Source organism: Cebidichthys violaceus, unplaced genomic scaffold (genome assembly GCF_023349555.1).
Source record: "Cebidichthys violaceus isolate CVI_PGR_0920_01 unplaced genomic scaffold, fCebVio1.0.p SCAF_6, whole genome shotgun sequence".
Lineage (NCBI taxonomy): Eukaryota > Metazoa > Chordata > Actinopteri > Perciformes > Stichaeidae > Cebidichthys > Cebidichthys violaceus.
This window is the reverse complement of record NW_027176816.1, coordinates 14,297,999-14,321,399: the sequence shown is the minus strand read 5'-3', so window position 1 is coordinate 14,321,399 and position 23,401 is coordinate 14,297,999. Positions and strand designations below refer to the sequence as shown.

The following is a 23,401-nucleotide window of genomic DNA, read 5'->3' as shown; positions in this document are numbered from 1 at the left end:
AAAATCACCCCCTCTGTCTCTCGGTGACTCTTGGTTGAAGCTCTACAAGTGAAATATTCAAACCTAAACCTGTGTTTTTTATGGCTGCCCCGTTTCATCAGGTCATAAATTCTAGATGACTAGTTCATCATTTTATACACGTTTCCCCAAACGTCAGCCTGACGTATATGTTATCGTTGAAATCTCAAGTAGAATTGTTGATCATTACTGAGCCAGCAGTAGGTCAGTGGTCAGTGGTTGAGCAGGTGAAAAATAGCTTCCATGTTACTTTTAGATTTCTGCAGAGGTAGTGTTAAATTAGTGTGCATGGACAGAAACAGTGGACTGTATTACTGGTGGCCATGAACATTGTTATAGAAATGATCCTTAGTCCTGTCATGCTCTTTCCTCCATAGTTTTCTAAGTCCATGGTGCTGGAGGTGTACAGTGACTACATCAACAACTTCACCAACGCCATGACACTGATCAAGAAGGCCTGCATGTCTAAACCTGCTTTCCTGGACTTTCTGAAGGTGCTCGCTCTTTGTGTTTTAAACCATAGTTGAGTTATTGACCGAGTCAAACAATGTCTGCTCTGCACTGGACGGGTTATTGGAGATTTGGCAATACACCAGCCACAAACATTGAATTTGATACATTTAGAAAAGGTAGTGTTCAGATTTTACATCGGTATTGAAGCTCAAAACTAAGGCAATAAAAGGCCAAAGAACGGTTAAGTAGACACAACACAGTCATTTTTTTTTACAGCAATAAACAAATGAAATCAGTTACGCAACTACTTAAATAAAGTTTGGATATTGATATTTTCCACACTTTCTTACTCAATCTTAGCTGGATTAACTATGATATTAGAGAAACTTATAGGGATATACAGTAAAGAAGTGACTATAATATGAATGAATATTAGTGAATATTAGTCAAAACATGACGATATGAAAAGCAGCATAGTGATATTCAGAATGAATACACTGGCAGGACAGAGCTTTCATTCCTCACAATCTTTAAAGGGATAGTTCAGATGTTTAGAAGTGTGGTTCTTCTCCATACTCGATGTGTTACTACAGTACATAGAGTTTGGAGAAACAGAGTTTGGAGAAACAGACAGGAGAACCAGCACAGAAGCAAAGTCATGTATAGATATCTAAAATCATCTATATCATCTATATCAGTTTAAGTGTACGTTATATTTAGAATATTCATTTTACCGCTTTACCTTGCTGTCAGACAGACCTTTCTGACAGAGAACTGAAGCCATTAGCTATGCTCTCTTTAAAGCCACCTTCGACAAAAACATAATTTGACCTCACAGAACACAGGAGTAGCTGATCTACCACTGCCTCCTTTAGGTAGTTTGTGTTATTCTTAGACTTGGGTGTTTTAAAGGGTTAGTTTGGATTCACTAAAGTCAATGGCTGCAACTTGGGTGTGTGACGCAACTACTGTATGTCATGGCAGCTGTATTGCACAGGACCTAAGGAAGCACAGTGTGAGTGTGAAGTAGTTTGTATGAGCGGTTCTCCACAAAGCTACAACACCACAAGCCAAACATTCAGTCTGTTCTGAACTGCAGGTTTTCATTAGGCACTCAAAGCAAAACTGAGAAAATTCTACAAAACATATCCCATGAAAGGAGTACACATCCATGTTAGATTTAATGATATGCAACCCTTTTGTTTTGTGACACTCTACATGGTTCCTATTTTAACATAACATTATTAAAGCAGAAAACACTGATACACAATCTACTCTCCATGTGACTTTCAGAAGAAGCAGTCGTCCAGTCCAGACAGAATCACTCTGTACGGCCTGATGGTCAAACCTATCCAACGCTTTCCTCAGTTCATTCTGCTCCTGCAGGTGAGTGACCGACGCTGTTTTACGCTGATCACACTGATCACACTGATCACGCTGATCAAACTGTTCACGCTGATCACGCTGATCACACTGTTCACGCTGATCACACTGATCACGCTGATCACACTGATCACGCTGTTCACTCTGATTACGCTGATCACGCTGATCACACTGATCACACTGTTCACGCTGATAGCACTGATCACGCTGATCATGTTGTTCACACTGATCACACTTAAAACTTAAAAAAATGTATTAAACTTAAAAACTTTATTATCATCGTCATTATACATTGTACATATATATGAAATTTTGCCTCTGCATTTAACCCATCCCTAGCCACTGATCACGCTGATCACGCTGATCACGCTGATCACACTGATCACGCTGATCACACTGTTCACGCTGATCACGCTGATCACACTGTTCACACTGATCACGCTGATCACGCTGATCACACTGATCACGCTGATCACACTGATCACACTGATCACACTTAAAACTTTAAAAAAATTATTAAACTTAAAAACTTTATTATCATCGTCATTATACATTGTACATATATATGAAATTTTGCCTCTGCATTTAACCGATCCCTAGCCACTGATCACACTGATCACACATCAGCCCTCCAGTTATTGTCATTATATTGAAATCAGCTACAACCCGGTGAACATGATTTTGGTGAGATGTCATCTGGAACTTCAGGAATTGTTAAAAATGTTTGCATTTATTTCCTTTATGTAGGAATGACTCTTTAAATACTGCATACCCACAGTTTTAACCCTTTTTAATGACTGTATTTCTACATCATACCGGTCCTACATTGAACCAGTGATTGTAATTCGGTTGAAACTAATCCGTTCTGACTTGGATCCCTGGTTATGCAGCCTGTCAGCTTTGTCAAACAGGAGTAGTAAATCTCTCAGAAAGGGGCAGCTTGTGGTGTGCAGTCAAGTGGAGTGTTTGGTTTCATTTCCAGGCCTGAATTTTTGCTGAAACTCTGTGTTGGAGTTTTTGACAAGAGGAAGTGAAAGGTCTCCGGCATTGCATTGAAAAACATCTCTAAATGTTTCCCCTTAACACCTAGCAAAGACAAGCATGACTATGCTCTTATCCTGCCGTCCTTAAACGTTACAGAGTGGAGGCAAATGACACATTTTTTTGGAAGATCAAGATATGTTCATGTAGATGAGATCAGATCTAGAATGATGAACAGCCAGAAGAAAAGCATCAGAGTGTTGATATATTAGATATTGATACCCATTGCTGGTTTAAGATCAGAGATTGTATTGGCTACAGTGGGTGACTGTGGCTCAGTGGTAGAGCAGGGTTGTCCTTTAATCAGAGACTCTGCGGTTCGATCTCTGGCTCGATGTGTCCTTGGGCGAGACAGTTAACCCCAAATTAATAATTAGTTAGAGTCCTGATGAGCAGGTGGCACCTTGCATGGTAGTCCCTGTCATCATTGTGTGAATGGGTGTGAATGATGACATGTAGTGTTAAAGCACTTTGAGTGGTCGGAAGACTAGAAAAGAGATATACAAGTACAATACCATTTAAGAATATTCTTATGATGATAATTATATTACATGTTCTTTACTTAAGGTCATTGGTTTCTCATGATGTGAAAGGACCTGACCCCCCACTCCTGGTTAACACAGTGTTGCGTTGTTGTTGCTGTTGTTGTTGTTGTTGTTGTCTTGTATCAGGACATGTTGAAGAACACTCCAAAGAACCACACCGACCGGCTGCCGCTGCAGCTGGCTCTCACTACGCTGGAGACTCTGGCCGAGAGGCTCAATGAACAGAAGCGTCTGGCTGATCAGGAGGCTGAGATCCAGCAGTTAGCACACAGTGTGGGGGACCGCAACCTCAGCAAGGTGACGCACCATGCATCATAACACACATGCATGAGCTATTGATTTAACCTCTATGGGTTGGCCTCTTATGGACTAAAATTGTTATCATATTTTGATTCATAAAACAAACTATACTATTCAGCATCTCCTCTTGGTGTCAGAGAGTAGATGGAATGGCCTACATTAAAAGGGAGCGTCAATCTGTCCAATAAATATAATGACAGTATGTCTATTGAAGGGATAGTTTAAAGTGTGGTTGTATGAGGTTCTTCTTTATACTCAGTGTATTACTGTAGGAAATGGAGTTTGGAGAAACAGACAGGAGAACCAGCACAGGAGCAAAGTCATGTACTGCTGTGATGTATTTCAGTCACCTAAAACAAATCAGTATCGGTTTAAGTGTACGCTATGTTTAGAATATTTTCCGTCATGGAACTGAAGTAAAAGTGAAACTCATCTATAAAGTATTACTGTATTAGTCCTTTGGCTTTGAATAGATCATAGATAAGTTTCTCTTTCAGATCACTTCCCAGACAGAGAGGGCTGTCTGACGGTAAGATACATATTCTGATATAGTGTACATTTAAACTGACATCAATCTTTTTAGGTATAGGTTTGCTGCTGCCCACACTGTCCACAGCAGTACATTGCTTTGCTCTTGTGTCCTATCTGTTTCTTCTAACAAGGGGTGTGCCGACTGCATCTACTGTAGGTAATACACAGACTATGGATAAGTACCTCATACAACAAAACACAAACTTCTAATTTGAATGTTTCTTGTATTCAGTTGATTTATTTATTATTCTTATGTGACGGTGCCAGAGAATAGGTCCTCAATAATCAGCCTCTGGGGACCATGAATATCCAAACTGAAGATCACATTGATGTGACTGGTAATCACTGAGATACCTGGTACTGGACCAAAAGCCACCAAAAGCTTTTTACATCCAAACTAATCAACGTCCAGACAACTTCATTCATCCGCAAGCCTTTGTCTTGATGTTATCTGTCATTTTGAAGATCATGGAGTACGGGTTGTACTTGTGTTGGAACAGCATTGACATTCAGCTTTTATTCCAAGCAGGCTCTAAAGAAGATCATTTACTGGTTCATAAACTGACTGACACTGAGAGTGTAGGTAAGGGTCTACTTTTCAGTGAACTGCTTTGTGCTTCCAGCTGCTGAACTCGGAGCAGCGGCAGTGGATTCAGTGTGAACTGCTCACTGAAATTGTTTATGGTGATAAAGGTCAAGTTGTCAAGTCGAAGGAGCGGAAGGTCTTCCTCCTCAACGACACCCTGATCTGTGCCAATGTTAACCTGAAGTAAGTCCCTCCTACTGTAGGCCCTGAGGCTGCTGCTTTAGCTCCACTATCTGTGCTGGAATCTCTCTTGCATTTGATTATTTACATGTTTATTTCTGTGGTAGTTAAAATATGAATGTAAGAATGAGACATGGCTGTTCTTGGAGCAGTTAGCAATCAATCTTCATGCGTTAGAAGAGTTTCTCGACTAACAACCTGTAGTTGCAGTGTGTCTGTTCTCAAGGAGTTACCAGGTTTCAGCTCTGTAGATGCTGAACAAAACTCAGGTGATGTCATGGGGAGTGTGGGTCAGAGGAGACAGGGTGCTGTGATTTGGACTGATGAGACAGCTCCTGCACAGAGTAGCTGCCACATAGTAAACATTTAGAACATGTTTGTCCACCAGGGGTCCCCCTGACATCAGCAGCCTGGTTCCTGTTGGTCCTAAGTACACGGTGAAGTGGTGTAGCCCCCTGCTGCAGACTCAGGTGGTTGAGGTGGGACAGGACAGTCACCAGAGAAGGGACAGTGTCATCACAGCTAGACGCCACAGCTCCACCTCCAGCACCACTGGTACATCCACAGCTCCACACCCACCACACACACTGACTTAATGCAGATCGTATATACATCTATGTATAGTCTCTTATATGTAGATATGTATACTCATATATACTCATATATATATATATATATATATATATATATATATATATATATACACATTTATATATATATATATATATATATATATATATACACATTTATATATATATATATATATATATATATATATATATACACACATTTATATATATATATATATATATATATATATATATATATACATATACACAGTATATTGTACATATAGTATATGGATGTTTTGTGACTGAATTAGATGACTTAAACAGGGTTTAATTATAACAAATTCATGAATTGATACATTTAAAAATGTGCATATTAAATGGTTAATTGGCCTGAGAAGATCTTTAACAGGCATCTTTAAAATTGAATCACAAAATACATACAACAAGTTTTCCTGTTTGATTTACTGATGTGTCTGCCTATCATTGTCCAGCTCACCTCATTAGGCTCTCATTTTCCCATTTAGTCTTGCTTGACAGATAATCTTATCGAATAGAGGTCTACAGACTAAAATATTGATATTGCATTGATAAAGTGAGCACTAGTCAATGAGTGCAGGATTATTTGCTTCTGTTAGTCTCTTAAGGCCTGAAAAATAAAGTATTGTTGCCAAATCAGGATTTTACTGCTAAAAAGCTCAGTAGTGTCTCTGTAAAAATGATGTCCAGTGTCATATCTACAACAAACTTTAATTTACTTCAACAAATAATCACTGTTGCCATTGACATAGTTTTCTGTTTATCAAATGATCTAATCATTGACTGATAGTGTCAGTAGAGCTGTGTACTGATCACAGAATCAACCATCTTAACTCAGGGTTTCCAGAGTCTTGTACCATGTCATCCTTTTCATCCCATCACAGATTTCTTTTGTCACAAGGGTGCTAATTTGGCAGTAAGTATTATGCTCAGGTGTTAGGCTGAATGTGCCTCCCTGTGCTTCAGGTAAAGTGTCCCTGGGTCCTCCCAGACTGTACCAGGAGCTGGAGGAGCTGCAGCATGACCTGGCTGTGGTGGAGGAGGTCTCACTGCTGGTGGGCACGCTCCACGGAACCTACCAGGTACCAACGCTTATTGCTCTCAACTAATCAGTGCACATCTTCAAATTTGTTTTCTATGATTTTTTTTATATTTTGTGATTATTCTATTTTTCTCTTTCCTTCCTGCTGTGAAGCATTTGTAACTTAAGTGTAGTGATATATAAATTAAATACATAACAAATACATAATAAATTAATTATAGTAATGTCACTCTGTTTCCAGATCTCACCAAGTACAACTGTGTCATAACGGATAGAAATGATTGCCCGCGCTACCAAAATAAGACCCAAGTTGTATGAAAGTTGAATCTAAAAGCTGATTTCTTCCTCCATCTTTCTCAGAAGACGTTAATAAAGTAGAAGACAATCTAACTGCTCCATCCTTTCTTTTCCAGAATCTAAACACCACAGTGTCTCAGGACTGGTGTCTGGCTCTGCAGAGGCTCCTCCGTCTGAAGGAGGAGGAGATCCAGAATGCCAACAAGTGTCGTCTGCGTCTGTCCATACCAGGCAAACCTGACAAGTGAGTGTCAGGAGATTGATGAGAAACAGTCTCAGAGCAGGGACAGGGAGGCTCAGCTGTAGTTAGGTTCAGGTACAGGTGTGTTAACTTGGATTGCAAAGTATTTAGCATATTCATGTAATTTCATGTCCACTACACATTTTGTTCCCAGGTCTGGTCATCCAGTGAGCATCATTGTTGTCTTCAACACTCCCAGCCCCATCAGTAAGATCTCCTGGGTGAACCGGCTTCACCTTGCCAAGATAGCTCACAGTAAGTTCAGCACTGTGTGTGTGTGTGTGTGTGTGTGTGTGTGTGTGTGTGTGTGTGTGTGTGTGTGTGCGTAAACATGGACTTAGAGAACTCACAGGCTTTGACATGACAGATTCCCACAGTAGTGTTCAGATAACCTCCAACACTGTCTGTGTCTTGTCAGCATGGTGAAAAGCCACTGACACAGCATTGAGACTGTAGGACACTAAAACTATCTCCATCTACAGTATATCACACATGCTAGGTGTCAAATGTTGCAACTAGATGGACACTGAAGTTGATCCACTTGCATAAAATTAAAAATGATATTGAAAGCTGGTTTGTGTTGAGCTTTTTGTGTGTAGTTGTGTGTGTAGTTTTGCCCCTTTTAGTTTGAAAACTTCTGTGACTGTCTGACCAAGAAGCATTAAATAATTCTGTCTCCCTTTCTGTTTGTGCATATTTGTCCTCAACTTTATTTATAGCATGTTGGTGAAAAAAGAAAACAGTTGATGTTGCTAACGTTTCGTTGTTGCTGTTACTGTATAGCCAGTCGGTCACCTCATTTATACAGCACAGCTAATTGGTTTAGATGTGGAAAACCCTGTGAAGTAGTCTGTTCTATATATGCTGTGTACAAAGTGATCTTTCATAACCATATCAAAGTGATCTTAGTATTTGTTCATGTTATGTGGTTATGTTAAAATATTAAAATAATAACAATACATATCACTATCTGATTCTCAATGATCAATGTCTTGTAACAGCCACTCTTCACAACGTATCACAACTTTTGATTGCCACCTTTGACTTTTTAACTAAATTAACTTCTAATCATCACGCTACAAATAGTACAGGTTGGACATTAGTTATGGTAAAGCAGAGCACTCTGGAATATTTGTGGTGTGTGTGTGTGTGTGTGTGTGTGTGTGTGTGTGTGTGTGTGTGTGTGTGTGTGTGTGTGTGTGTGGTTTGTCTGTTCAGGACAGGAAAACACTCCGGGGTGGGAATGTGCTGAAGAAGACATGAAGACAAAAGCTCCATTTAGTTGTCCACTGTTAACCTGCAAACTTCCTGTCTTCTCCTCCAAAACACACTCACTGAAGGTGAGAGCTGCCGCTGGGTATTGATACTAATATCCAAAAAGCATGATATATATGTATAAAAGAGACCTGGTTGTGTTTCTATCTCACTGATGAGCAGCCATTTATTCTGGTTGTCTCATAACCAAACACATGGCTGTGTAGAACTGATGTTCACATCACATAGAGGAGGATTTCAACTTATAAATGCATTTTAGGAAAACAAACTGTGAAAAGGCATTAGAACATGATGAAATTAAGACCGTCACAAATCTTGAAAATCCTCTTCCAAAATGTTGTTCTTTTTTCTGGCTCATCATTGGCTGTGTTTTGGCAGTTGATCCTTTCCCAAGGCTGTGTGATGCTGTGGGTGGTTGTCTGTGTCTTGATATAGATACAGAAATAATTGAATAAATACATGCTGATTTATTCAATCAACATGTATGTACTCAAGGCACAAATAAAGGTATGAATTTTCATATATTTCTACAGTGAGGTTAGTACAGTCGACCTCATTAAGATATAGACACATAAATATAGAAAATAATAAATATTTATTTTTCTCCTAATTATTACCAACATTTATTATTTAATAATTTATGAATGTGCTCATTTCAGCTTTTACTTATATTTCTTATATTATTAGTATTTATATTACTATGTGTTTATTTATTCATGAATTCAATTATTTATTTCAGCTGTTATGTTTGTTTTGGTTCTATAATTTATTAATTAATGATATATATGTATATATCAGTAAATATTTTTGATTGTCATTCAGTAGATAACAGTAACATATTTAGCATATATTAATATTCAGTATATTCCATATTGCATCTATGGGGTGTCCTTGGGTTGAATCCCACATGGGATCACTATAGCATGTACTTTTATATCTCTTTGACCTGTTTTCTTGGAAACTGTGCAGTGATTTCTTTTTTATTTGGAAAGTTATGACAGATGAAAAAGGTTTCCATCTGGTGTCACGCCATATTTAACACCTCTTACTGTACAAGTGTGAAGTCCAGGAGTCCTGCAGGGAATGAAGCATGTCTCTGTCTGTCTGTGCAGCTAGAGGCAGCTCTTCACAGTCCGTCTCAGTCCAGCCTGCTTGGTTTCTGCATTGCCAGTACTTCTTTACCACAGGGTTACCTCTGGGTGAGTACAGTGGTAGTGGACCTGAGGTTGTCACCTTTTGAGGAGCAGATACACTGCACTGAGGAAAGCTTAAAGTGCTGCACAGTATGTCCATGAATTACTATTATACAGTGCATATATAAAGCTATCCATGTAGACCGATGCTAAACTGCATTTGTTGTCGTTTCTCTGCGATGCCTCTGCTGCCTCAATGAGGGACAAGACAACAGCTGATTTCAGATCTGTTGTTATGGTTACTGTAAAGCTGTATCACTTTTAAAGGTAGTAAACAGTCTCACCTATTCTATAATGTTGCAGCAATGGTTTCGAATGATCATCAGTTTAGTACAGCTTGCTAGTTTCCTCCCTTTTGTGTTCACAAAGACCAAATATTGTATTTTAAGTATAGTAGAAGGCATGGTCTATGTACATTTTTAATGTGAATTTATTTTTTTTCACATTCAAACCGTAGTTTGAATGTAGAATAATCAAAGGAAGGAGGCCTCGGTCCAACTGATCATAAAACAGAGCATTCTTTCAGTGAATGACGTGCATATTCATTAGATATGTTATCTGTTGGCCATCCTTATCTTCCGTCTTACCCATGACCAGTATTCTCTCATATATGGTGTTGTACTCATCTTGGATACATGTTATCAAGAGCTTCTATCTTTTTTTGTTTTTAAAGGAATTGTCATCACATTTATTCATGATGTTTAATTAATTATTGAGGTGTATTTGTTTCTGTGTTTGTCTTGTCATTGTCATTTATTTACTGAGATAAGCTTTTTGTCACCAATGGAGCTCAGGTTGCAGGTGGAGGAAGCAGCTTCAACCATGGCCAAGTGGAGATCTTCTCGCTCAACCGAGCCACTCCTCGCCTGGTCAAGACCGTACCGCTGAGGGCCCCGGTCCTCTGTCTGGAGTATGTGAAGGAGCCGTGTCCCAGCACAGAGGAGAGGGAGGCTGAGAAGGCCCAGTCTGCAGCCAAGATAGGAAATATCATCTGTGTTGGCCTGCAGGACGGCAGGTCAGACATTTCCACCAGCTCAGAGCATCAGTTTGTTTACACAAACTTATGACCTTTCATCTGGTCCAGTCAGTCAGCAGTGAACACATTAAACCAAAGATCAAATACAACATGTTCTTTTGTCAACTTGAAACCTGTGGGTAGCTGTAATTTTGAACTTTGGACAGAGCCAGGCAGCTGTTTCCCTCTGCGTCCAGTCTTTATGCTAAGCTAGGCTAACCACGTCCTGACTTCAGCTCTATACTTCATGATATGATGTGATGATGATGTGTGGCATTTTACTTTTCAATGTAATGTGTCTCCTTGTCTTCCCAGCATCTGTGTGTACAGCAGCGTGGACACAGCTGTTCAGAGCCTGTTGACCTTGGTGAACCCTGACAGCTGTCCTGTCCTCTGCCTCAAGCACTCGCTGTCTTTCCTCTTCGCTGGACTGGCCAATGGCAAAGTGACTGTTTACCACAGAAGGGCTGGCGGTGAGTTCTCACTGATGAACACGTCCATCACTGATGTCATGCTGGTTTGCATTTCAGAGTGAAGAGACTGTGGTCCACATTCACGGTATTACAGTGCAGTAGTGGGTGCTAAACCATGGACCATTCTTCCCCTCAGAGAGACTGTGGGACGTGGACTCGTGCAGGCTGGTGTCTGTGGGCTCTGAGCCGGTCTGCAGTCTGCTGACACTTGAAGACGCTGTATGGGCCAGCTGTGCCAACCAAGTCACTGTCATCCAAGGATCTAGCCTCCACACACAGGTATCAGCTACAGGTGGACAGTTGCATCAAATATGGGAAATCAAAAGGGTTGTAGTAATTAATTTATTTTTAGGATATTTTAATGAGTTTAAATGAGTAACCTGCGTGTGGGTCCTGGGCTAAAATAAGTTATGTGGCGTGTGATTGGTTTACATTGCCAATTTTTATTGCCAATTTTACATCCCACTGTTTCACATGTAATCAAATACCACTCCAGTCCATTCCAGATGGTGTAAACTGAATGATGTTGGTAAGGAATCAAATAACATGCAACATCATTTTCCAGAATGTCATCTCTGCTGGCTTACAGCGCAGTACTGCTGTCCTCATTTTTCACAGTAACTGAAAAGGGATTTAGCTTAAAGGCACAAAGAGTAGGATTTTCATAAAAAACAATGTATAGACTGATACAAAAATAATCCTCTCCATCATCTCTTCTGACCCAATAGAAGTGTGTGGTGGTGTCTGTACCTACAGAGACCCTGCCCTCTGCATGGGGAACTACAAAAATGATGTTCTTGTGTTTCAAATACATGGGCAAATTTTCAATCTTCAAATTTGGCACAAGCATCCACCTGGACTCATGGATGAACTGATTACATTTTGGAGGTCAAAGGTCAAGGTCACTGTGACCTCACAAAACACATGTTTAGTCATAAGTCAAGATAAATGTAAATTTGATACGATAAAATGATGACGTGAAGACATTTTTGGACACACATTGATGTGACCTGCAACATGTGGCCATTGTGTACTTTCTCAATTCAATTCAATTCAAATTATTTGTATAGCCCAAAACCACAAATTTGCACATACGACATCCTCTGTCCCAGGACCCTCACATCGGAACAGGAAGAACTCCCCAAAAAACCCTTTAACGGGGAGAAAAGAGGAAGAGACCTTAGGGAGAACAACAGAGGAGGGATCCCTCTATCAGGATGGACAGAAGTGTGATAGATGTCATGTGTACTGAATGAACAACATAACATTACAACACATTCAATGCATATGACAGAAATTACACATAATTAGATTAATACGCAGAATAATGATGGAAAAATTGTACTTGGCGCTGGTGGCTCCGCTCTTAAAATGCTTCCTGGGTTAGCTAAGCAGCTTACCAAGCCAAAAGAGGGAGCACCATGCATAAACCCCTCGGATATACAGGAGTGAGCCCAAAGTAAGTCTTTGAAAACCATTTTAACCATTTGCTATTGTGGAACAATAATTCAATCAGCTGGCTTTCAGCTGGTTACAGCTGGAGGCGTATGACTTCCATGTCATGCATGAACTAATGCAACGCTTCATTAAAAGCAACAGTGGATATAATAGAATAATAATGTTAATAAAAGTATTAATGGTATCAGTCATAGTAGTTGTAGGAGCGACTGTGGCTCAGTGGTAGAACACCGTCCTTCAATCAGAGGATCGGTGGTTTGATCTCTGGCTCCGCTAGTCCATGTCCATGTGTCCATGGGCAAGACACTTCACCCTAAATTGCCCCTGCAGGCTGTGCCGGCGGTGTATGAATGTGTGTGATTGGGTGAATGAAGACATGAAGTGTGAAAGCGCTTTAAGTGGTGTACAAGTACAAGTCCATTTACCATTTAATAGCAATGTGACTAATAATAATAGTAGAAGTGGGTGTCAGGCAGGACCACGGCCCAGGTAGAACCACAGTCCATGGAAACCTGTGAGGAGAGAAAGAACAAAGACTCTGGGAAAGAAGCAAAATTAATAATGTGCATCAATGGGCCTTGAATTTATACAGAAGGAGAGAGAGAAGAGGAGAGAGGAGCTCAGTGTATCCTAGGAAGTCCCTCGGCAGTCTAGGACTATAGCAACTTACCTAGGGGCTGGTCCAAGGCAAACCTGAGCCAGCCCTAACTATAAACCTGAGCCAGCCCTAACTATAAACCTGAGCCAGCCCTAACTATAAACCTGAGCTAGCCCTAACTATAAACCTGAGCTAGCCCTAACTATAAACCTGAGCCAGCCCTAACTATAAACCTAAGCCAGCCCTAAATATAAATCTGAGCCAGCCCTAAATATAAATCTGAGCCAGCCCTAACTATAAACCTGAGCTAGCCCTAACTATAAACCTGAGCCAGCTCTAACTATAAACCTAAGCCAGCCCTAAATATAAATCTGAGCCAGCCCTAACTATAAACCTGAGCTAGCCCTAGCTATAAACCTGAGCCAGCTCTAACTATAAACCTGAGCCAGCCCTAACTATAAACCTGAGCCAGCCCTAACTATAAACCTGAGCCAGCTCTAACTACAAACCTGAGCCAGCTCTAACTACAAACCTGAGCCAGCTCTAACTATAAACCTGAGCCAGCTCTAACTATAAACCTGAGCCAGCCCTAACTATAAACCTGAGCCAGCCCTAACAATAAACCTGAGCCAGCCTTAACTATATGCATTATCAAAGAGGAAGTCTTAAGCCTACTCTTAAATCTCCATTCACTTTACATTCTCCCGTGCTTCCCTAGTAACTTATTGTCCTGATAGCGATGGGACTAAGGACCAACATGTATGTAGTGAGTTTTTAACTGTACGCTTATATGGATAATTGCAAACATTTTTTTCTCTCTTTTGTTTCTAGAAATTATGATTCATGTGCTTACAAAATAATGTTTTCCCCAAAAGACACAACTATGATTCCATAAAACCCTATGTCATATTTGAGCTTGAGTTACTGCTGACAGATGACCTGCAGACTGAACCTCTCTCTGCCTTTCTGTACTGTAGAGCTTCACAGCCCACTCTGATCCAGGCTGCAGTGTTAGCCACATGATTCGTTCAGGCGGGGGGGTTTGGATGGCCTTCACCCAGGGCTCCTCCATTCAACTGTTTCACACCGAGACCCTGGAGCTGCTACAGGAAGTCAACATCTCCACCCGCAACTCCCATCTGACACCAGGCAAGGCCAGACCAGATGGATATACAGAGAGTTTAGTGCCATGTTCAGATCACACACTTCCTGTAAAAGCTTTATTAGTTAGAAGACCCCACAAACGTTTGCTGAACACCATTTGAAATTTCAAGCTAATAAAGGTAATGAAGTGCTATATGCTGACTGCAGAGCCCTCAGTGATGTCATCAGTAGCCAACAAGTATAATTCAGTCACTAAATGAGGAGGAGTCTGATTTCAATTTTAACAGTTAGTGTAAATCATTTTTTGTTACTTTCCACCAGCCAGATGTTGTCATCTCCCACTTATAAAAAGATTAAATGACTGAAATGCTTCTGGGAAATTGCAGGACTTTGACACGTACTATGTGGGTCCTGAATCAGGTTTAGACCGCTGTGAACATGGACTGTATTCCTGTTGTGGCAGCAGTAATGGTGGTCATGTTAAAGGTTTGATGTCTCTTTGTACACCAGGTCAGGTTTGTGTCTCCAGCTTGCTGATCTGCCAGGGCCTGCTGTGGGTGGGGACCAGCCAAGGCATCATCCTCACCTTCCCTGTGCCCACGCTGGAGGGCATCCCCAAAATCACAGGTCAGTGCTGAGTACAGTAGCTCTCCTGATGGCAGCATGTTCTGTGTGACTGAAGCTTGTTCACACATACATCTCTGCAGCACGAAGCCATGACCCCATGATATGTGGTGACTAAAACACCACCAAATGGGGAACTAAACTGTAACAGCAGCCAGTGTAAGAACTAAAACTAAAACTATATTTATTTTGCAAGTACATCAAATATTTTAGAGTAAGATTTTTACATGTTAAAGGCCCAACACATTCTCACTCGTAACTCTTCAAATACCAGTGCTTGGTCAGTGGCCCAAAGCCTCAAACTATGACGCTCTAGGTTGCTGTGAAACATTTCTCTAAATAAATGGATTTATTCAAGTTTCTCACTTTAACTACATTTTACAAGATTACATTTGAACACATCATGGTAATGTTTAATTTACATTCGGCCAACATTCATTTTCACTGAACAGAGCCTGAACGCATCATAATGTAACTGAATGGAACCTTCGTTCATTAGCCGTTAGCGGTGCTGCCACTCTTAATAGTTCTTCGTCTGTCAATTTTAACACAGATTAGTTGTTCACAAAGTAACATTATCAGGGATTGGCGAATAGAAAGCATAAATTCTGATGTCCTGATCGCATATTGAAAATTGTCCGATAACGATCGTCAGTAAAACTTTATTTCACATTGTGTAATTAATCCGCGGTTCAACGTGTCGTTACACCACTACCCTGTAGCATCAGTTTTGGATGTGTATTTGTTCCACTTGTGTCTTTTCAAAATAAACTTGTGTTATTCAAACGAAGTTAGATTTAAGCAACAAAACCACTTTGATTATGGAAAAGAGCCTGGTTGACGTTAACTTGACTGACTAATGAGTCAGACTGTATATAAGAAGTGGACGCAGTCATCGTGACGTCACCCATTGGTTTGTGGACTGCCATTTGAAGCGTTGAGTTTGGCAATTTCGCTGTCGCCATCTTGGATTACGGCCGTCGCCATGTTTTTTTTTTAAGCCAATGAACGGAAATTACCATATTTGGAATGCGGAGGAGTGACGTAGAGACGCCGTATACGACTCTGGTAGCGGTAGCGACCTGTCAATTACTGTGTAGCCCCGCCCTAAAGTGTACCCTGCTTTATGGTCTATTTGACTCTAAATGGACCATAATTGGCTTCTCTTTTCAGAACCAGAGGTTGCTGCCTGGTCAACAGTTACTTTTTGTTTTGCACGGGACACGGGACACTTTTTTTACTCATTCACCTCCCTTTCGTCCGTCCCTGGACTATCTTGCTCTTTGTACCATTGAAGTGAAGTGGGTATTTGAAAGCGCGGTGCATCGGCATCAGACTGACCGGCCATCGGTTATTGAGAAGTTGGGAGTGAGACTGGTTTGGAAGACCATGTATTTGGGTTAAATTTTGAGAAGCTCAAAAATGTACATGTATTTCACAGGAGAACCTGAAGCCAGCTTTCATCACTACCCATGTAATCTCTCAGCTTGTCGTAGTGAGCAGTAACATGTAATACCATGTTAACATTTGCCCTTTGTCCGCTACTGACAGCTGATAACATTATATAACTAGTCTGGTCATTTATTAGCATCTTGACACTGGATCAAAGCTCGCAAAAGTTTATTGGATTGAAAAAGGCAACACTTTGACCCTTAATGTGTGTGCTCTGAGATACATTCTCTGGATTTGTCTCCTTAATACTCCGTCTCCCACTGGTCTCAGTGAGGATTTTGATATTAAAGGCACATTGAGTAGGATTTGTCAGATTGTAAACACAACATTCAGAGTTGGCCCCTCCTCCAGCTCCAGATTCACTCTCGTTTCTCATTTTGGAACAAGCTTTGTCCACTTGGCACTGGCTTTGGGTTTAGTCACCACTGTGTCAGCCATTTTTGTGCTTACAATCTGACACCTGTTTATAGAGGCTGACACCCAGAAATGTCCCGGATACAGTAAAATAAGAAAATATAGACAGAGGACAGGATCTCTGCAGATACAGACATCGCCACACACTTCTAGTGTGTCAGAAGAGATGCGTGAGAGGGATTATTTTGTATCAGTTTATACATTGTTTTAAAAAGAAAAATCTTTCTCGTCAAACTTTGTTTTTTAAACCTCTCCACACGCTATGTCCCCTTGAACTGCTTTTCCACGCACACACACACACACACATATACACACATATACACACACATACACCTGCTTGAATTCATCAGCAATGGCTGGTTGTTGGGCTGACAGTGGCCGGTTGGAAAATTGTAACATAACCCTGATATTTATCTTGTTGATACACATCATTTACTTCTTGGCATTGCCATGTGAGACACCGTGGACTAATTTAGAACTGTCCTACCCTTAGGTAAGGGTATGACGTCTTTGAATGCCCACTGCGGTCCGGTGGACTTCATGGTGTCCACCACCAGCACCCTGGCCTCCGACTTGCTCAGACGGGACTCCATCGTCAACGGCAGCGAGGAGGGTGCCAACAGAGATGAAGAGGGGCAGAGGTGGGAGCAGAGCAGCCTCCCCCAGGACTCAGAAGCTCCTCCACCAAGGGAGGAGAAGCCCAAGCGTCTCTTGCTGCAGTATCGCCTCCGCTCCACCTGCCAGCTGCCTGGGAAGCTGCTATCGGCCCATCCCGAACAGGGGACCCACAGGCCCCCCCCAGACTCCCTGGAGCACAGCCCGGAGGACGGCTCCATCTATGAAGTGAGCGAGGACCCTGATGTGTGGGTAAGGGGGCGACCCGTGGAGTGGGGGAAGGAGGGGGAGGTCAGACGCAACAAAATCACCTCAACAGCCATCTTCTCCGGTGGCAGAGGACACCGCAGGATAGGACAGACATCCTCACCAGGCCCCTGCTCAGCCTCCACTGAAAACACACTGCTGGTGTGGCAGCTCCCTCTGACTCTCAGCCAATGACAAACGAGCCTGTCACCTGACTGTCTTGACTGGCTGTACACTCTGTCTCCTCCGTTACTGCGGTGCCAGACACTTAATGTCAGTGTTTGGGTTGTGACAGGTGAACACAGTAAGCACATGTTAGCAAGCTAACATTAAAGCTAACATCACTTGTGAAGCCTACACTTGCCTAAGTCAGCAGCTACCTCCAGTGATGTGGTACATTAAGGAGAGCAACGTTGTTGGAGAGACAGGAAGAGATGTTTGGATATCAGTGGGCAAAAACGTTGTTTTCATTTCATCAACGAAGTTGCTGAGGTCTGATTCGTTCGAGAGAAATGTTGCAGCTTTTCAACCAGCAGTACATGCAGATGAACGTCCTCTGAATGTCGTGAAATGAGTTTTACCAGCGGATGAGCGAGGAGCTCTGGTGCTGGCGGCACGGAGGGAGGAAGTTCATCTGCATGTACTGATCGCTGCAGTGAAACAGAGCCGGATGAAAATTCATCTCTTCTTCATCCTCCTCCTGATCTAACAACAGCCGAGGGAGATGTGTGTGGAGAAACAGTCCTCTAAACTCTAAGCCCGCCCACTTTTTAGTGTTCCAATCAAATTCAAAGGATTTGATTTAAAACTCTGTTGTAACTGTACACCTCTATTCTGTTTCTTTTTGAAATACGTCACAGTACAGAAGCTAAAGACGCTCTTCCCTCCGTTTCAATGGGACTTTGAGTATGAAGCTGGTCTGGTGCACTGACTGTGTTCAGTTTCCTGAAGTCTTCCAAAAGTTTCCATATCCATCTTGTCTGTACGGAGACCAGAACTACAACCAAAGAAGACACAGCACAGAAGTGCTGGGCGGATGGATGAACTGCCATTTGTTAAGAATCACGATATAGTTCCAGCATTGAACTCTCTTAAAGCTCAAAGTAATTTTTATTGTTGTCTATACATTGCAGTTTGTGTACAGATTAATTTAAATGTTTAAAGGTGTCATTAGTTGTATTTTGGAACTTTGGACAGAGCCAGGCTTGCTCTTTCCCCCTGCTTTTAGTCTTAATGCTAAGCTAGGCTAACAACAGCAAATGTGTTCTTTGTAAATCTGTCCCTGAGTCTGTTGCTTCCTGTGAAGTACAAACTGTCTTGTAAATTGCATTATTTGGTAGGATGGAATGTATTCAGTTCATATTACACAACCTGCTAAACTGTGTTGCTCTTTAATCCTGAACACAGACTGACTGAAGCACTGACATGGGGACCAACAATATTGACCACTATGAAAATCAGCACTTTTGGAACAATGAACAAACATTACCATGTTTACAGCAAAACAATGGAACCTAACCCAATTCATTGGAAATATATGAGTTACAATAGAAATTGCATCCCTTGTGTCCAGAGTCCATGTTTAAATATCTTACAGTGATTAACAGTCAGTACAGTATTGATGTGCACATTAATGTGCTTAATTTAAAGACCTTGACATGCTCTTTTCGTAATCATGTGTTTTACTTTTGTTGTAATATAAAGCAATAATGTTACTCACAGTGATGTTTGAAAGGCTTTCATTTGTGATGTTTTCACCACAGCTGCTGTGTGTCCTTATTTGGAAAACTTTATGCTTTTTTTTTTTAATTCATGTGATTTCTGAAATGATAACTTATTTGCTATGCCCTTATGTCTCTTTGTCTCAAAATATTATGGCCGCACTCTCGAAATGTCCAATTATTTTTTCTTACATTGACCGTTCCTGTCAGACCAAACCAGAAGCACAGAGGACTAATGAGTCAACAAATGTGTTTCTTATGCTCCGCTGTAAAGCATTGGTTTGTGAAGAAATCAAAGATGAGAAGGGAGAAAAATCAATTAGAAATGAGACATGTTGAATGATATAATGTATTTATTTTGTGTCATATTTTACATTTTAAAATTGAGCATTTGAGTCATCTTTTATTCACATTTTTTCCCCCCTAAAATACCTGGCAAAAGAGTGCTTCGTACGGAATCCCTGAGAGGCAATTTAGTTTCATCTAAATCATTTTTTTTTTTTTGGGTTTATGACTTCTAGTCCTATTACGCACATTTGGTAGTGGTGCACTTCAACCTTTTGTGGCTGAAATGAGTATTACAACAATTATGTTGAACTGTTCCTGACAAAAAATTTAATAAAATTATGGCAAAACTGTATTTTCCACTTGTCACAGGAAATCACAGTTGATTTCCTTTAAAGGGACTTAGAAAGCGAATCCTGGTAAAACCTTTTTTCACTTAAACCCAGGAGAGAAACCCTTCAGATCAGACTTGGAAAGTGGATCACCAGAAGTTTTCGGTGTACTCGATGGTAAGGTTATGAAACTACAGGGGTTGTAATACTATTGTGTAAAAAAAGCCAGGATCAGGTCAATTCTTCATTTTCACCTGATACTTCTTCACCTTAGCGAGAATGTTGTTGCCATGCTGGATGCAGCTGGTCTCAGTATGTAGTGGTACATTTTACACTGGCACTTTGAAATAACATAAAAGATATTAAATGGATAACCTCTACAGTTTTTTTTTGCTGGAGCTGATGTGCACCATGACAGAATGTGTTGTTTTGCATCTTACAGTATTGAAATCTAGGCATTGAAAACTTTTATTCGTCACATACTCAACATGTGTCTATATTGTGCAGAAAAATGCTTTATTGCCCCCATCAGCACTGTGCTTTAAAAAAGAAACAATACAAACAACAAGATAATATATATTACAAGGATAAGATAATATGTGAAAATATGAAATGTGCAGATATTAAATATGGTGTTCATGTAGATGTGTGCACAATAACATCAGAGGAGACGGGACCATTTTTGTTATATTTAATCAGTTTATTTAACTGTAAATAGAATAACTACAATCTCACGGAGAGCTTGGTCGTGCTGTCCCATGAGGAAGCACTGAGTGGCGATTGCTAGGCTTCTATGAGGAAAATATAAATATCTAGGTTGATGATAAACTCTCATTCAAATTTCATATAGATATATTTCATATAATAATGTGCTGACAGGCAAAAGCAAAGCTTGCAGAAGTAAAACCATCTTTGTCACATTTTGTGAAAGAACGGCTGTAGAGGGCAATTTTCATGTCAATCTTAGACTGCAGTGATTTATAACCAGGCATCCTGTTCAACTCTTAAACTTCTGGACTCTGTCGCTCTGTCTTGAGATGTATTAGCGTTGATGTCTTTGGTACTCATTGTATTTATGGTGGTCTTCTCTCAACCAGAAACTTGACTGTCACTGGTATCTTTTTTTCCATAAAGCCCTAACTGGAAAATTACTATTGTAATGGTAATTTTTTACTTAGTATATATTTCTACTCAATATATTGTATCCATGCATAAGTTATTTTGCTCTGGACTTTGTTGAACTTCACCGTGTCTCTGTTGTCCAAAAGAAGGATTCTCCCTCTCTGTTCACATAACTAACTGTGTTGTATGAGAATGTTCCATGCCGAGGCCTTTGGGCTGCTTGTTTTGGTTGCTGGCCGTTTGTTTTCACTTGTTGTTCCTATCAGTCTGAGACCAAAAGTCTGAGACCGAGATGTCTGTAACGTTGGCCATGGGCCCCTTCCTTTGCTCATTCTGTATAAAGAAAGCTTGTTCACTTTTTTCGAGGTTCTTCCTCACTGAGACTGTACGCATTCTGTTGTGATGATTGAACCTTCTCTGCGCAGAGAATAAATACTTAAAAGACAACCTGGTTTTTGGTATTATGTATTTCAGCATGGAATGACTCACGCAAAGCGGGTATAGGAATATTTTCCACCACACTATATACCTCTTACAATTGGTCATTTGGTCAATTAGATGGGTTTTATCAGACATGCTCTACTGACTATAGCTTTAGCATGTTCCACTGGCTATAGGTGTGAACTTTGAAAAGCTGCTTGTAATTTTAGTGTACCTGACCTGGAACAAAATGCAAAACCTCCTTCAAATCAATTCACTTGTAACTTTTGGACATTTTAGAAATGTGATCATAAATCTCCCAAATTGTGGTTGTAATTGTTTTACATGACTGTTTTAATTCACATTTTAATCTCTCTGTCAATCTATATATCCTAATTCTAGGGCTTTTTACTGTACTTCATTTTACATCTTGAATATCCAAATGTATCTCTCAAACTATTTTCCTAATCTAAAAGTTTTAATGGCTTTTACTATTTTTATAATGGTATTACATCTTCTCTGTTTGTATATTATATATTATTATATTTTCTCCAGTATGTTACATGAAAACTATTCTTTTTTATGGTTTGTTTATATGGTTCTAGTGGCCTCAAGGTTGAACTACTTGCCTGTAACCAGCTTGTTAAACAGTAGGTTAGGTGTCATAGGATCGTCATAGGAGGCATTCATGTACATTCTAGCATCCCCAGTTGACATGCAATTCCTTATGAATATAAGATTTGCTTGGTTATACTTGACCCAGTTACAAGCTCATCCTGAGTTTTTAGTTCTTTAAGTATGTGTGGCTAAACAGTATTGCTAGCTTTTTTTGTGAAATACATGCTGGTGGTTTTTGACACATTTTGATCTAGACAGCAATGGTTTAATGGCCATTTTGTTGGAGGCAACTTGGCTTTTTTCGTATGTATTTCAATGTCATCAACATATATTTGAGAGCCTATGGGGCATACAGATGGCAGATCATTAACATTTAAGCTAAATAAAAGTGGGCCCAATATTGATCACTGTGGGACGCCAGCGGAAAAGCTAAGAGCAGTGGACTGATGGTTATTGACTCGAATTTGAGATCGGTCAAAAAGTTAAGAATCTATCCACCTAAGGGCATCTTGAGAAAGCTGGATCATTTTGAGAGTAGGACAGCATGTTACAGCTCCAACAACACCACACGTATTCAATGCTAATTAAAGGTTGGAATATATTCACATTACCTGTACTGCCTAATAAAACAGCAGGTATTGCTTTTTTATGCAGGGAACAACATTCATGTAGCTTATTTCAATCAGGAGAGAAAAGTCAGATGAAGAAAAGATAATTGTTTATTATTAACAGATGATATGTGGTGATAAAGTCTTGACAGAGTCTTTCGTGCTTGGACTCAGCATGCAGCATGAAGGTAAAGAAACAATCATATTTAAAAGAGACAGCAGCAAGATGATAGGCTAACGATGTAAATGTTTTATTGTGCTATTGGATAGAAGAGACCAGCTGATCTAAACAGCTGATATCATGATTGACAGCCTCGAACAATGACAGCAAGGAAATAATGAGTGAGCATGGGTGAGAAGTGAATGGCAGATGTCTGAGAAATAAACTACGGGCTTAGGCATGTGAGAGTATAGTCTTCCTGAATGAACTTACGCTAGGGCTTGTTGAGAGATTGTAGAAACGTATGAAAGTATAAAAGTATAACTATTATAACCTGTAACCTTTTTGATTCAAAGTATAACCATTAAACATATATACTGTTTTATTTCTTGATAGAGGTGATTAAACCTATAATCTGTTCTAATTCATAATAGAAGTGATTA

The 23,401-nt window shown here is 40.3% G+C and overlaps 1 protein-coding gene across 3 annotated transcripts in view; it reads left to right on the top strand.

Annotated features, from left to right (window-relative positions):
• The window catches only part of LOC137889323 (rho guanine nucleotide exchange factor 10-like protein), a 45,551-nt gene extending 23,952 nt beyond the window's left edge, over nt 1–21,599 (top strand). For all 3 annotated transcript variants that reach the window (XM_068733126.1, XM_068733124.1, XM_068733123.1), the window contains 16 exons: nt 396–512; nt 1,765–1,857; nt 3,567–3,737; nt 4,895–5,040; nt 5,426–5,592; nt 6,612–6,727; nt 7,101–7,228; nt 7,380–7,480; nt 8,444–8,565; nt 9,613–9,699; nt 10,488–10,708; nt 11,024–11,181; nt 11,318–11,460; nt 14,215–14,386; nt 14,852–14,968; nt 17,325–21,599. In XM_068733126.1, coding sequence (XP_068589227.1) covers nt 396–512; nt 1,765–1,857; nt 3,567–3,737; nt 4,895–5,040; nt 5,426–5,592; nt 6,612–6,727; nt 7,101–7,228; nt 7,380–7,480; nt 8,444–8,565; nt 9,613–9,699; nt 10,488–10,708; nt 11,024–11,181; nt 11,318–11,460; nt 14,215–14,386; nt 14,852–14,968; nt 17,325–17,887 — 2,622 coding nt within the window. In that variant the 3' untranslated portion in view covers nt 17,888–21,599. The remainder of the gene's footprint in view (nt 1–395; nt 513–1,764; nt 1,858–3,566; nt 3,738–4,894; nt 5,041–5,425; nt 5,593–6,611; nt 6,728–7,100; nt 7,229–7,379; nt 7,481–8,443; nt 8,566–9,612; nt 9,700–10,487; nt 10,709–11,023; nt 11,182–11,317; nt 11,461–14,214; nt 14,387–14,851; nt 14,969–17,324) is intronic.
• The last annotated feature ends 1,802 nt before the right edge of the window (nt 21,600–23,401 follow it).